The sequence below is a fragment of the Galeopterus variegatus genome, unplaced genomic scaffold, assembly GCF_000696425.1.
Source record: "Galeopterus variegatus unplaced genomic scaffold, G_variegatus-3.0.2 Scaffold1925, whole genome shotgun sequence".
NCBI classification, from domain to species: Eukaryota; Metazoa; Chordata; class Mammalia; order Dermoptera; family Cynocephalidae; genus Galeopterus; species Galeopterus variegatus.
The window spans coordinates 95879-108830 of NW_007728036.1; the positions used below are offsets into that span (position 1 = coordinate 95879).

General features: G+C 39.7%; 1 protein-coding gene across 1 annotated transcript in view; it reads left to right on the forward strand.

Moving 5' to 3' along the window:
- Positions 1-12952, forward strand: part of TNKS2 (tankyrase, TRF1-interacting ankyrin-related ADP-ribose polymerase 2) — a 63178-nt gene that overhangs the window by 785 nt on the left and 49441 nt on the right. Inside the window, exons 2-3 of the mRNA XM_008579616.1 lie at positions 3-176; positions 12606-12830. Coding sequence (XP_008577838.1) covers positions 3-176; positions 12606-12830 — 399 coding nt within the window. The remainder of the gene's footprint in view (positions 1-2; positions 177-12605; positions 12831-12952) is intronic.

Below are 12952 nucleotides of genomic sequence, written 5' to 3' on the forward strand. Positions count from 1 at the left end.
CGGGGGCGCGGCCTGCGCGAGCGCGGCGGCCGAGGCAGTGGAGCCGGCCGCCCGCGAGCTGTTCGAGGCTTGCCGCAACGGGGACGTGGAGCGAGTCAAGCGGCTGGTGACTCCCGAGAAGGTGAACAGCCGCGACACGGCGGGCAGGAAATCCACCCCTCTCCACTTTGCCGCAGGTAACCGGGGCCACTGCCGCTTCTCCTTGTTCCAGACCCACCTGCGCACCCGCAGGCCCGAAACCAAGCAGTGCTCCTCTGCCCACGACCTTACCCCCAGGACTGTGGCCCTGGCGATCTCGCTGTCTTCGAGTGGGGATTGAGCAGATTAGGGTTGGGGTGAGCGTGCCACACTCACTGGAAGCCGTTTGTTTGGTTTAGTTTTTTTGGCTTTGTTTTGCTTTACAGTAGCAACAATACCTATACCAACTTCCGGTCTTGCTACCCTGGAAGGCTACAAGAAAGATTAGGGGACGTAGACAGACCTTATGATTTGAAAGGCCGATTATCTCCAAAATTTATCGTTCTTGCAAGTTCTGTTATAATTTATCAATCCTTTGGGTTAAGGTCTTAAAGGCTTTTGTGAAATGCAAGGATGTAATTTAGGGGAGATAGTTTAATTGGCCATTGACACGTTAGCGTTAATTGGTTTATCAGGGTAGCCAATCATTAACAAGTTTTTGGAGAGACTAGAACTGGAAACAAGCAAGTTTGGGAGAACTGAGGTCTAACAACTTAGGCGGTGCGGGTAGTCTCTGCCTCACACACACAAGCCGGGTGGAAAGTAGTAGGATGAGAGAAAAGATGGTACAGGTACTTTAGCTGGGATGTAGAATTTAAGTTGAGACTAACCTTTCCTCATTCCGAGATTTAGATCGTTTGGATCTAAATGTTCTTTAATATCTACTAGGTTCACTTTATGATATAAGCGTATTAATTTAGTTGAAGAATTTAAAATAACCAGAGACCGAACACTTAGCTTATTTCCATAAAACATTTATGCTTTTCACTTTTGAGGATAGATTGTGATTGTTTCTAACCTCAAGTAAGCCATGCGTGATTGAACGTGGCAGACGGCCCTCAGATCTATGATAAACCTGGTTTTTTGATTTCGGTATTTCATGATTTTTTAAAACAATTTTTTGAAAAAGCAGGGGGATACGATTTTTTTTTAAAAAAAAAAAAAAAACATGACCGGTGAGGGGATGTTAACCCTCGACTTGGTGTTGTCAGCACCACCCACGCTCCCTCCGAGTGAGCCACGGGCCGGCCCGGGATACGATTTTAAAGTACCCCTGTTCTTTTGAGGCAGCAATGATGAGCAGAGAGGAATGTGAGAAAGGTTTTTTCTTTTACATACATTGCTTTTACACTTTCTACCAATTGGAGATTTGTTTACTTTAACCTGTTCTCGTTTTTTTTTTTTTTTTAAGATGACCGGTAAGGGGATCTTAACCCTTGACTTGGTGTTGTCAGCACCACGCTCAGCCAGTGAGCAAACCGGCCATCCCTATGTGGGATCCAAACCGGCGCCTTGGTGTTATTAGCACCGCACTCTACCGAGTGAGCCACGGGCCGGCCCATAACCTGTTCTCGTTTTAAAAATGTAAATACTACCAGGAGGTATGCTTTCTTGATCAATTTTACCTTTGTTGGGTTCCCGTTGGGGGAGCCTTTTTAAGGGAAGGTTTGGGGGAACCGATGTCGGGAGAACTAGAAACAGCTGTAGGCAGTGGAAAGAGGGGAGAAGAATACTAAAGACAGATCTCTCCCATTAGCCATTTTGCCTAAAATTTTGGTGGTCAGTCTTGCTTTATTCATCTAATTTGGATTGTCCTGTTTGGACATGTAGGCAACATTTAAACAACTGATTTAAATGGCAAAGTGTCACAACCAACTAATACATAACCCAAAGGGTAGTGTTACTTAGCTTCTGTTCATTTGATCTGTGGGATAAAAATAACCAAGGAAGATCTTAGTTGCTACCTTTCAAGAATTTGGTGTATTAATGAGTTCATATCTGAAAATAGTAGTATTTAGAGGTGCAAGGTTATGGTATTAGCTTCTCACTGACCTTGTTCCTCCTCCACCATCCCACCTTCAGTTCTGTCGCAACATTTCAAAGCATTTTTACATAGATCTCATGTTGTTCGTTCAGATTAAAATGGAAAACTATATTTTAGGAACCAACCGCCCCCCCAGACACACACAGTTTACCCAAGATATCAAATATAAGTTATAAGATTAAGAATTAAAGGTATAAAAAAGAGAGCAACAAAATAAAAATTACTACGTTCAGCCAGAGCTTTGAAAGTCCTGCGTTTAAACCCAGGCATATAAGAAACTTTTTTAAAAATTGGCTTTGTAAATTTAATCTAAATTACTAATTAGATTAATGAGAGATATTTTTTAAAATTTTCTCCATGCCATTTTTTTCTTTGTTTTTATAGCAGTTTTAGTTTCACAGAGAAATTGAGCAGAAAGTACAAATAGTTCCCATACCCTCCCCCCATCCACATATACAGTTTCTCCTATTATTGACATTGCATAAGTGTGGAACATTTATTACAATTATGAATCAATATTGATAGATTATTAACTTAATTTTATATTAGCAATTAAGAAAGTGCACCCAACTGTATTTTCTGTTAATATATGGAAAATATATTTTATAATCTCTTTTGTAGGTAGTGAGTTATGAGTCATGTTGATGTAACCATGTTAGCATACTGTTGAATGCTCAACGTAGGGGGTGTTACTGTGTAACTGCCTGTCCAAGCAGTTTCTTGTGGTTTGTACATTATAGAGTAAGCGGTGGGTGGGAGGGGAGGTGGCGGGCAGGGACACATCACTGTTCAAAACTTTTTTTTAGCCAATTACAATTTGGAGGTTTTATTGTGTGGAGGCATGTTTTTGTCTTTTTGTTTTGACCCCCAACGAACTTTAGAAATGAGAAATATGTTCAGACAACAGAGAATGAAGAAGAGGTTAGAAAAAATTTGTTTTGTCTTTTCATCCAAAAAAAATTTAGTTCAATTAAAAGGATAATTGATTGTCAACCCCAAGGGAGTTAAGTGCTGTTAATGGAAAAGGTAATCAACATAAACAGTAATTTTTCTTCTATTAGGTATTTTTATTATTGAATAGATTGCATACTTCTCTTCTAGATAAGCATGATTTAAGAAGACATTTCTTAGGAGAAAAATTACTCTGAAAGCTGTTTCCTTTTTGATTCACCAGCCACTGTCTGCCCCCTTCCACACACAGACACACACACAGGATATAAATGATTTTTTTTGTGACACATCACAGACTTGTAGAGGCAAGTTGGTGGTAAGGTGGCTGCAGCTCTAATTTTGCTAAAAGCAGAAGTATCTGAAATTCTTGACAGTGTAATCCCTAGAAAACAGCAGATTTCAGTAAAGGAGACTCCACTTCTCTGAATTTATTTCTGAAAAATAAAGAGGTGACAGAGAAACTTTGGGAGAAAGTTATCTTGGTGCCCATCATAGTAAAAAGAAAGAAATATATGGCATTCCTTAGAATCTTAGAACTCTTGGGGATGTGAGGGTAGAACTTAATGGCTTAAGAATCTTAAATTATTTGGGGGAGGATGCAGAGAGATATCATTCTCTAAAAAAAAATATAAAATAACTTCTTAGGTTCAAGAAATTCAGGTATATAGATGGTAGAGATGATAAATATGATATGTTTTGGAGAATGACAAGCTGGAAAAGAGTTTGCATTGTAGAGTCCTAAATAAACAAGGTAACACTTGTTTTGTATTTATAGTATGATGTTATGTTATTGTTATGTCTTTGTAGTATGCTACTTGGACCAGTTAGACTGAGCTTGGATTATTATATTATATTCAACTGTGTGAATATAAGAATATAAGTGGGAATTTTTTATTCAGAGGAGGGAATTGGAATTAGAGCATCTGGCATTTATCATACAAGCAACAGATATGAAAGCTGGAGTTGCTTATTCTAGAGGTAAAAAAAGACTGGACCATTGTTGTAGTCCATTTTCTGTTGCTTATAACAGAATATCTGAAACTGGATAATGTGTAAAAAAACAAAATTTATTTCTTACAGTTTGGTGGCCAGGAAGTCCAAGGTCCAGGGGGCTCATTGGTGAGGGCCTTCTTCTTGGAGAGTATTCTGTACAGAGTCCCGTGGCAACACAGGGTATCACATGGGAAGAATGGCAGTAGCACCAGTTAACATGCTCACTTTGCTCTCCTTATAAAGCTACTAGTCCACTGCCATCAAAACCTATTAAACCATTAACCCATTACTCCATGAATAGATTAATTTATTCATGAGAGCATAGTCCTCATGATCCAATTACCTCCCAAAGGCCCCACTTTTCAACACTGCCAAATTAGGAATTAAGCTCCCATATGAGCTTTGGAGGAGACAATCATTCAGACCATAGCAACCACGTTAGTGTCTTCACATATGTGGAAGAGTCATGTAGAAGAGTGAGTGGATATGACTTGTGTGGATAAGACCAGTAGGTAAGAGGTTACAAGGACTAGACAGCCTTTAACAATTCAGACAAGAACTGGACAGAAGTATCCAAGCAGTGACTAGATTGACATCTTTCAGAGACGTTGTAGAGAGGATTTCTGCATAGCATGGGCAGTTTGACCAACAGATCATAATTTGACTGGTACAGGAAAGTGGCGTGATTCCCCCAACGGAAGGTTTTGTCTGCTCAGCTACCAAAGATGTAATAGGTTTTGTGATTGCCGTCCATGTCCTTTCCCAAAATGATGCTATTGAAGACCTCCAATAGCCTCTTAACAGTACTTTATTTGGCTATAGACCAATGTCATAATTTGGGGAGATGCACAAAATGTATCCACACTTACTACTAAAGACTACAGTTATAGATTATTGTCTTCAGGATTGGTTTTTGCTGAGAGAGGTAATTAAATCCTACATAAGCAGAAAACCCCAATATCAAATAAAGATCAGTTTATTCAAGAATTCATAATCTTTCTTGACTCATCACATCTCCGAATATATTACCAAGATCCTAAGCTATGCCTTTTTCCTCATCTCTTGCTGGACCTAGAGGTATACAAGTAACTTCAATAACAACTAATTTGGAGTACTCCTTTTAAAATTTCCCATTCAGATTATCAGAATTTCATCACCCCAGGAGCCATGGTGTCCTTTTGCAATTTTCTACTAGTTTGGCCAGACATAGTATAACTGTCCCAAGTTGAGTATAATCTGTTTCCCTTGTAATCCTCGTTGGGAAAGAGATGTTAATCAACTAAAGTTAATAGTAAATGAGAAATTTAAAACGACATTCCTTAGAAAAATCTGTCAACAAGAGTACTAGCTATATACATCCAAGCAGAAGGCTGCTTCCCATCTCCCAGACCATAGGAGCTCTCTATGTTTCATAGCATTTGTTGACATTTTGTGTGGACATTTTGCGTTTCTGAACTTTTCCTTCTGACAAAGCCCTATGTAATACCAGCCTACGTTTACATTGGCAAGACATCACCATCTCCTACTGAACTAGTATCATTAATGACCCATCCTACCTTTGGACTGTAAAAGAGGGGAGGGGATGGGATATACACTCAGTGAAACTTCTGAGTGTACGTTGGTTTTCCCGTAGTCACTTCAGCTGCCTCACAGATTTTTGGAAGCCATTCAGATGAAAGCATGTTGCCAGTATAGCAGCAAAATATGATAGTTAACAATAGTCATGGTTGGCAAGACATTTCCTGGAACTGCTGAAACCGATGACATCTAGATAGTAAAGAAACTTGACAAGAGGGAAATTGAATAGACTACTTTTCTTAGTGGTTGCAGATCCTCAACCTCATATTCTCTGTGAGGGTCTTTCACTTGCTATTCCAACAAAGTATTAGACATGTATTAAACAAATGTTTATCAAGTCTTACTATGTACCAGACACTAGCCTTGTCCCTGAGTAAACGGAAATGAGCAGGACACAAAACCTGCCATTAAGTGACACACAATTTATTGATCAACAAATGTACTTTCCAAATAGGTCTGCTTTGCTCACTGTCAGTGCTTTATAGGAGATTCATACTTGATATATGATTTCATCAGGATTTTCACATGTAGAGCAGTGTTTGAAGATGAATGCTGTTCCATAATTATAAAAAAAAACTTCAGCATGTTCTGAGCAGCCATGACTACTAACTTTAGGCTTCTGATTCCTTTGTAAAGAGATCCTTAGGATATGGAGATTGGCATTGACTCTAAAGGTGTGCCTGGCCAGTGAAAACATGGTGAGAATATATACAACAAAGCTATTTTTTCTTCAAGAAATGGGTACTTAACAGAAGTGCTTTGAACTATTCTTGAGACGTAAGAATGGGGATTTCGTCAGGGATTATCCTCAGAGTTTGAGAAGCATCTTAAATCTCAAGGTTTTACCAGACTCCCAACAGTGGGAGAGTTTTTATTTGAAATAGCTACCTGCTGACTCCCTGTAAATAATTTCCTTTAGTGGCAAGGTGTGGCTTCAGACATTCAAAATCTTAGACTTTTCATCTACTGTCTCAGCATAGCAAATTACCTTCACTCACATATTATAGACCTTACAGTGTGACTTTGAAAACATGCTAATCTCTACTGTCAGTCTCCAGACCAGTTTCAGACATCTTACTGGCTAGAGAACCATGTTGATACAAAGTCATTGACATAGAAGTTCTCTGTGTATTGGAATGTTGATAACCACTTGACCCATTCATCCCGTAACATATCTCCTGCTCAGCTAAAACTTATTTCAGTAATCTGTCTCTCTTCCCTTTCCAGCGATATTTTGACAAAGGCTACTACTTGACATTCAGCTAGATGACCAATCCTTTGGGACATTTATCTTCCCAATTGACACTGTCTCTTCTAACAACTAGACATTCTACCATAGCTATTCCTGTGCCCACCTGACTCTCCTTTTGGGAGGAGTTAGCCTGTGTGTCAGCATTTTGATTTCCTCAGATGTACTTATTACCACTGAAGAGCTGGTGATTCTTTTAAAAGTACTTGGGTACATCAAATAACTTTACAAAGGGAGAGGTACCTTTACTAATTTTTCTTTATTCTGATTCCTTTTCTCTTACTCTCCAGTTTAAGAAGCCTTTTCTGAAACTATTTCCTCCAGATGGTTGCAGAATGAGTGGGATAACAGAACCACTGATTGGGGCACCTGTGGATGGCCTACTTGGGGAGGAAAATATGATCGGGAATACTCAAGTCAGAGCTAAGGACAGACAGAGTTGACCTTCCCTCTTGTGAAGTTTTCCTGCTTGGCTTCTGCAATGCCATTCTTAGTTTTACTTCTCAGTCTCCTTTTCTTATACTGTGATGTATTGATTTAGTAAATATCAACGAATTGCTATGTATTATGTACTGTGAAGGACACTAGGGAAGTAATGATGAACTAAGATACACATGTCTCTTGCCCTTTATGGAACCAAGAGTCCAGGATATAAGTAAACAGTAATAACGAATTTTAATAAGTGCCAGGAGATACTGTTGTGAACACCAAATACAAAAATCCCTGCTTTTATGGAGTTTGCATTCTAGTGAAGGAGAGGGGGAGACAGACCAAATAGTGTTAAGATAAGAAATAGTGTGAGTGGGCAGATGGACTGCTGTGGGATGGGATGGTCAGCAATGGCCTTCTGAAGGTGGTGCATTTAAATAGACTAGACAGTGAGTTAAAGTGAGGGATGCTGTATGCAGAGGAAAAGCTTTCCATGCAACCCTCCATGCAGAAGGACAGCAGGTACCGAGTCCCTGGCTTACCTGGTGAACTGAAAGAAAGCTGGATCATAGTTGGGAAAGGGAAGAGTGGTATAAAATGAAGTTAGAAATTAAAGTGAGGGCTGTTTTTGCAGGGGGGGCTGCAGAGAAATTGAGAACGTATTAAGTTTGAGATGCTTTGAAATATCCAGGAGCAGGTATGTCAAGTAAACATTCTGGAATTCAGGTGAAAAGTCTAGACTGGAGATTTAAAATTAAGGGTTGTGTATTTAGGTGGTATTTAGAGTTATAGGATTAGATAAGATCATCTAAAAAGGGTAGATAACTGAGTCTCCAGGAATGCCAGCATTCAGAAATTGAGTACAGGAAGTCGGAAGCCCCCAGCGAGATATGACATGTCTAAGACTTTAACTCCTTATCTTCTGCCATGAATCTTTTTCATCTGCAGCCTTCCCCCATTTCAGTTGATGACAACTCCATTCCTCCATTACTCAGGCCAAAAAACCTTGGGGGTCATCATCTGTGACTCCTCCCTCAGTCTCACTTGGTCTTGCTTTCTCTCACTCTCTCACCATGGCCCTCACCCATGTCCAGTCCATGAGGAAACTATGCTGGCTATACCTTCAGAGTATCCAGAATTTGCCACTTAACATTATTCTGACAAGTACCACATGATTATGGTCCAAGCCACCATAATCTCTCTTCTACCCATATCCTCCTACAGTCTAGTACCAACACAGCAACCCAAGAGTACTTTTCATAACATGTCACTTAATCAGCTCAAAACCCTGTAGTGACTCTTCATTTTCCTCGGAGTGAAAAAAAAAAAACAAAAAACAAAAGTTTTTACAGTGGTCCTCAAGCCGGTTTATCTGGCCCTTCTTACTTCCAATGTAATCTCTTCCTATACTACCCCTCTATCATACTGCTCCGGCCACTGCTGTTAGCCAGTAAGGCTAACTCCTTCATCTCCTTCAACACCGTGTCACAGAGATTTATCTGGCCCTTCTTACTTCCAATGTAATCTCTTCCTATACTACCCCTCTATCATACTGCCCCGGCCACTGCTGTTAGCCAGTAAGGCTAACTCCTTCATCTCCTTCAACACCGTGTCACAGAGGCCTATAGTGACCACCTATTCAACTTAACAGTCCCCTCCCCCCCACACACCCTAATCACTCCCTATTCTGCTCTTCTTTTTCTATTCACTTTCTAACATACTTATTTTTTATATTAATTGCTTATCTCGTCTATCCCTGTAGAAGTTCCTCAAGGCAGAGATTTGGTCTGTTTGTTTGTAGGTTATGTCTCAGGCACCCCCCAAAAATATCTGGCACATAGCTGAAATTTCCTGATCATTCGTTAAATGAATAAATGAGGCAGGATGAAAACAAGAGCGTGGTGTCATGGAAACTTCGGAAAGAGTGTCTCAGGAAGGAGAGAGTTGAATGATGCTGAGAGTTCTAGTCAAATGAAGACAGACATGTGCCCTTTGGATTTGGCAATGTGGAGATTGTAAATGACATTGTTGAAAGCAATTGTAAGGAAGAAGCAGAAGCCAGATCAAATCTGGGAGAAAAGTGAACGAGAGAGAACCCTTACAGATTTGGTTATGCAGGGGAGCAGAGAAATGGGAATGTGAGTTCAGGAACAATATTTATTATAAAATGGAAGATATTAGAACACGTTTACATAGTATTAGGAGTGATCTAGTAGAGAGGGGGAGATATTGATTTAAGAGTGGGCAAAGACCTTGAGAAGGTGAGAATGGACTACAGTACAAGATAAGGGATTGATCTTTGAAAGTACACTAATCTCAATAAAAGAGGCAGAAAACTCTCTAGTACTCTGTAGTCAACTCCATTCATATTCATGCATGTCTTCAAATACCATCTTTACAGTCACAACTCCAAAATGTCTGTCTCCAGCTCAGACCAGTTTCTTGAGGTCAAGATCCACAGAACCTACTACTTAGTGGGCATTTGTTCTGTAGGCACCTCATACTAAGCATTTCAAAAAACAACTTCTATGCCACAAAACCTCCTGTTTAATTTTTATGTCAGAGATCTGATAGTCATCCTCAGCTCTCCTCTCCTTTCACCAAAGTAGTCACTGGCACCTATAAATCCCATAAATTTTCTCTTCTCTCATTAGTTATTCCTGGCAACTTTATGTGCAGTAGTAAAAGATTGGAAACAGCCTAACTCTCCATGAGAGTGGAACTACTTATATTTTGATTCTTATAATCAAGAAAATATGTACTAATAGGAGTTGCTTTCTAAGATATTATTAGATTTTTTTAAAAGGAAGATACAAACAGTATCTTCAAAAAAATATTAGTTGTTTATATGAATATAAAATAACTTCAGAAGTATATATATGCAAGGAAACTGATCATCAGAAGGAAGGAAACTGAGTGACTGAGAATGGGGGTGGGAGGAAGGCTTCACAGTACACCCTTTTTACCAGCTGTGTGAACATTACCTATCCTGTTCACATGAACCATGTGAATATAACCTATCCTGCCCACCAAGTCTTTCTTGGCCCCTCATCCTCTGTCACATGAACTATGGCAGTAGCCATCTAAAAATCTTAAGGCTCTACCTACCTCATATCTCTCTGCATTTGATCCATTTATTCACACAATTGCCAAGGTGATTTTTCTAAAACAAATATAATAGAGTTACTGCCTTAAACAAATACTTCAGTGACTACTGATGTGCTGTAGCAGTATTTTTCAAACTGTTTCTAAGAGGCGACTCAGGGATACAGGGATATTTTCTTTAGGGTCTTCGTGAGGGGAAGAAGGATGATTCAACTAGAATCGTTTTTATTTTTTTATTTATTTATTTTTTTTTTAATTTTTAGTTTTTTCCTTTTTGTCTTTTTTTCGTGACCGGCAACGGATCGCAGCCCTCGGTGTCGCGCCCGTACCGGACCGGACCGGCAACGGGATCGCAACCCTCGGTGTTGTGCCCGCACCTCGCTCAGCCAGTGAGCGGCCAGTCTGTATGTGGGATCCGAACCCTCGGCGGGAGCACCACCACACTCATAAGCAGCGCACTGTAGCAGTGCGCCACCGGGCCGGCCCATAGAATAGTTTTTATTTTATTGAACTCAGTTCATTTGCAACTCTGAGTATCAACTATGTACTAGGCATTGGGTATTTAGCAGTATGCATAACACATGTTGGAATCTTAAATAAGATTTTACTGAAACCTGCTGTCTGAAAACAGTTTGAAAAACACTAGTCAATGGAACAAAACCCAGAGTCTACCTTAGCGTAACATACAGGGTTCTTCCAGATCTGGCATCTGCCTGCTTTGGCATGCTGTGTCCTGGATTTGCTCTTTTCATACCACCATGCCTGTGCACATTTTGTTTTTTCTGCTTGGTCTGCAGTGACCTTCCCTTGCTCAGTTAGTTCCTTCTCCCCAACTCTCCTCTCATCATTCTCCTAATGATCCCTTATTTTTCTGTACACTTTCAGTACAGGTGTTACCGGAATCTCCTCTGGAATAGACCTTTCCATTCTCTGCTTTCCCTAGTTTAGGTGTTCCCTCTTTGAGCTGTATTAGCACTTTTTATGTACTCTTACAGCCAGTTGTATTGTATTGAAATTACTGGTTCTTATTTGTTTCTCCACATCTTAAATTGTGAGCTCTTTGAGAGGAGGGAGAAACAAACATACAAAGATACTCATCTTTGTGACCACAGAGCCTAGCGATATTAAAACAAAACGACCTCTCCCCCCACTCAAGGGGGGAAAAAAAAACACCAATTAATCTCTTCATCTATCCTTAACTCTTCCACCAGCTGCAACCAGGCCAGCCCCAGGCATCCACCCTAGAAAGACTGTACTATTGCTTTCTCATCTACTCCCACACTGGTCATTTTAGAAGGACTGCATTCAGGCTTGGTGATTTTAAGAATATTCTGGAGAAATTTCAGAGGAGTGAGAAGTTCCTTTCCCTCTCCCCCATATACATATACGCCCTCCATCTGCTTTAACATATGCCCAAAATCCTTTTCATTTCACAATGAGCTGTAAAGTACTCATCTTTTAAGTACTAGTACATGGGAATGGTAAGAGATTGAAACTCATTGGAACTAAATCTGTAAACCAGTATAAATTAGTTACCAGACTTTTATGTTTTATTTGGTTTGAGGGCAAATGAGCAGAAGTGTAGAATATGGATATCTGAAGGAGGCCTTCTACTTGGAAAGAAGTTGCTTGTGTTGTGAAAGTGGCAAAGTACGGGCTCCTTTGAAGACATCTGGTTTCACACTGTTGCCTAGTGTCACCTCTCTCCATCTCACTGCATAGACAAATACAAGCCTAAGCAGATCTTTTATTGTTGCTAACTTATAGACCTCCAGTTTAACAGAAGCATTTTATGAGATAGATGTGGTAAAGGGATTCTAGCAAGAGTTAGTTTTGTTACTACTTCATAAAGTAGTGTGTTACATATTTGTTACATACTTTGACCCTCTGGAAAAGTACACACACTAAATATGCAGAGGTCTGTATTTGCTAGAAAGGCTATTGTAGAGTGGGAAGCATTTAAATTTTGAGCTTTCAGTCACTTATTTCCTAATCTTTCTCTGAAGTTAGTAGTAGTACCACCCAAGGCACTACTATTAATGAGTGGAGAGACCCTTTGTCTTTATCATTGAGGTTAGTTAGTGATATATTTCAGATCACCTTTTCATCAATTAATTCTTGAATTGTTGAATCTGTTACTATTTTCCATCCCGAAACATTTTAGCATGGCTTGTACTTATTCTAATTTGATGTATTTTCCTTGGTGAACTTAAATGTGGACAATTTATTTTCTTCTAGGTTTTGGGCGGAAAGATGTAGTTGAATATTTGCTTCAGAATGGAGCAAATGTCCAAGCACGTGATGATGGGGGTCTGATCCCTCTTCATAATGCATGCTCTTTTGGTCATGCTGAAGTAGTCAATCTCCTTCTGCGACATGGTGCAGACCCAAATGCCCGAGATAATTGGAATTATACTCCTCTCCATGAAGCTGCAATTAAAGGAAAGATTGATGTTTGTATTGGTAAGACTGTTTACTTTTCAGAATTTTCTTGAAATTGTAGGTATTGTGAATCTAAATTGAATTCACTTGTTAATATCATCAGATTCTGCCAGGCTAAATTTAAATTTTAAGAACACGTCATG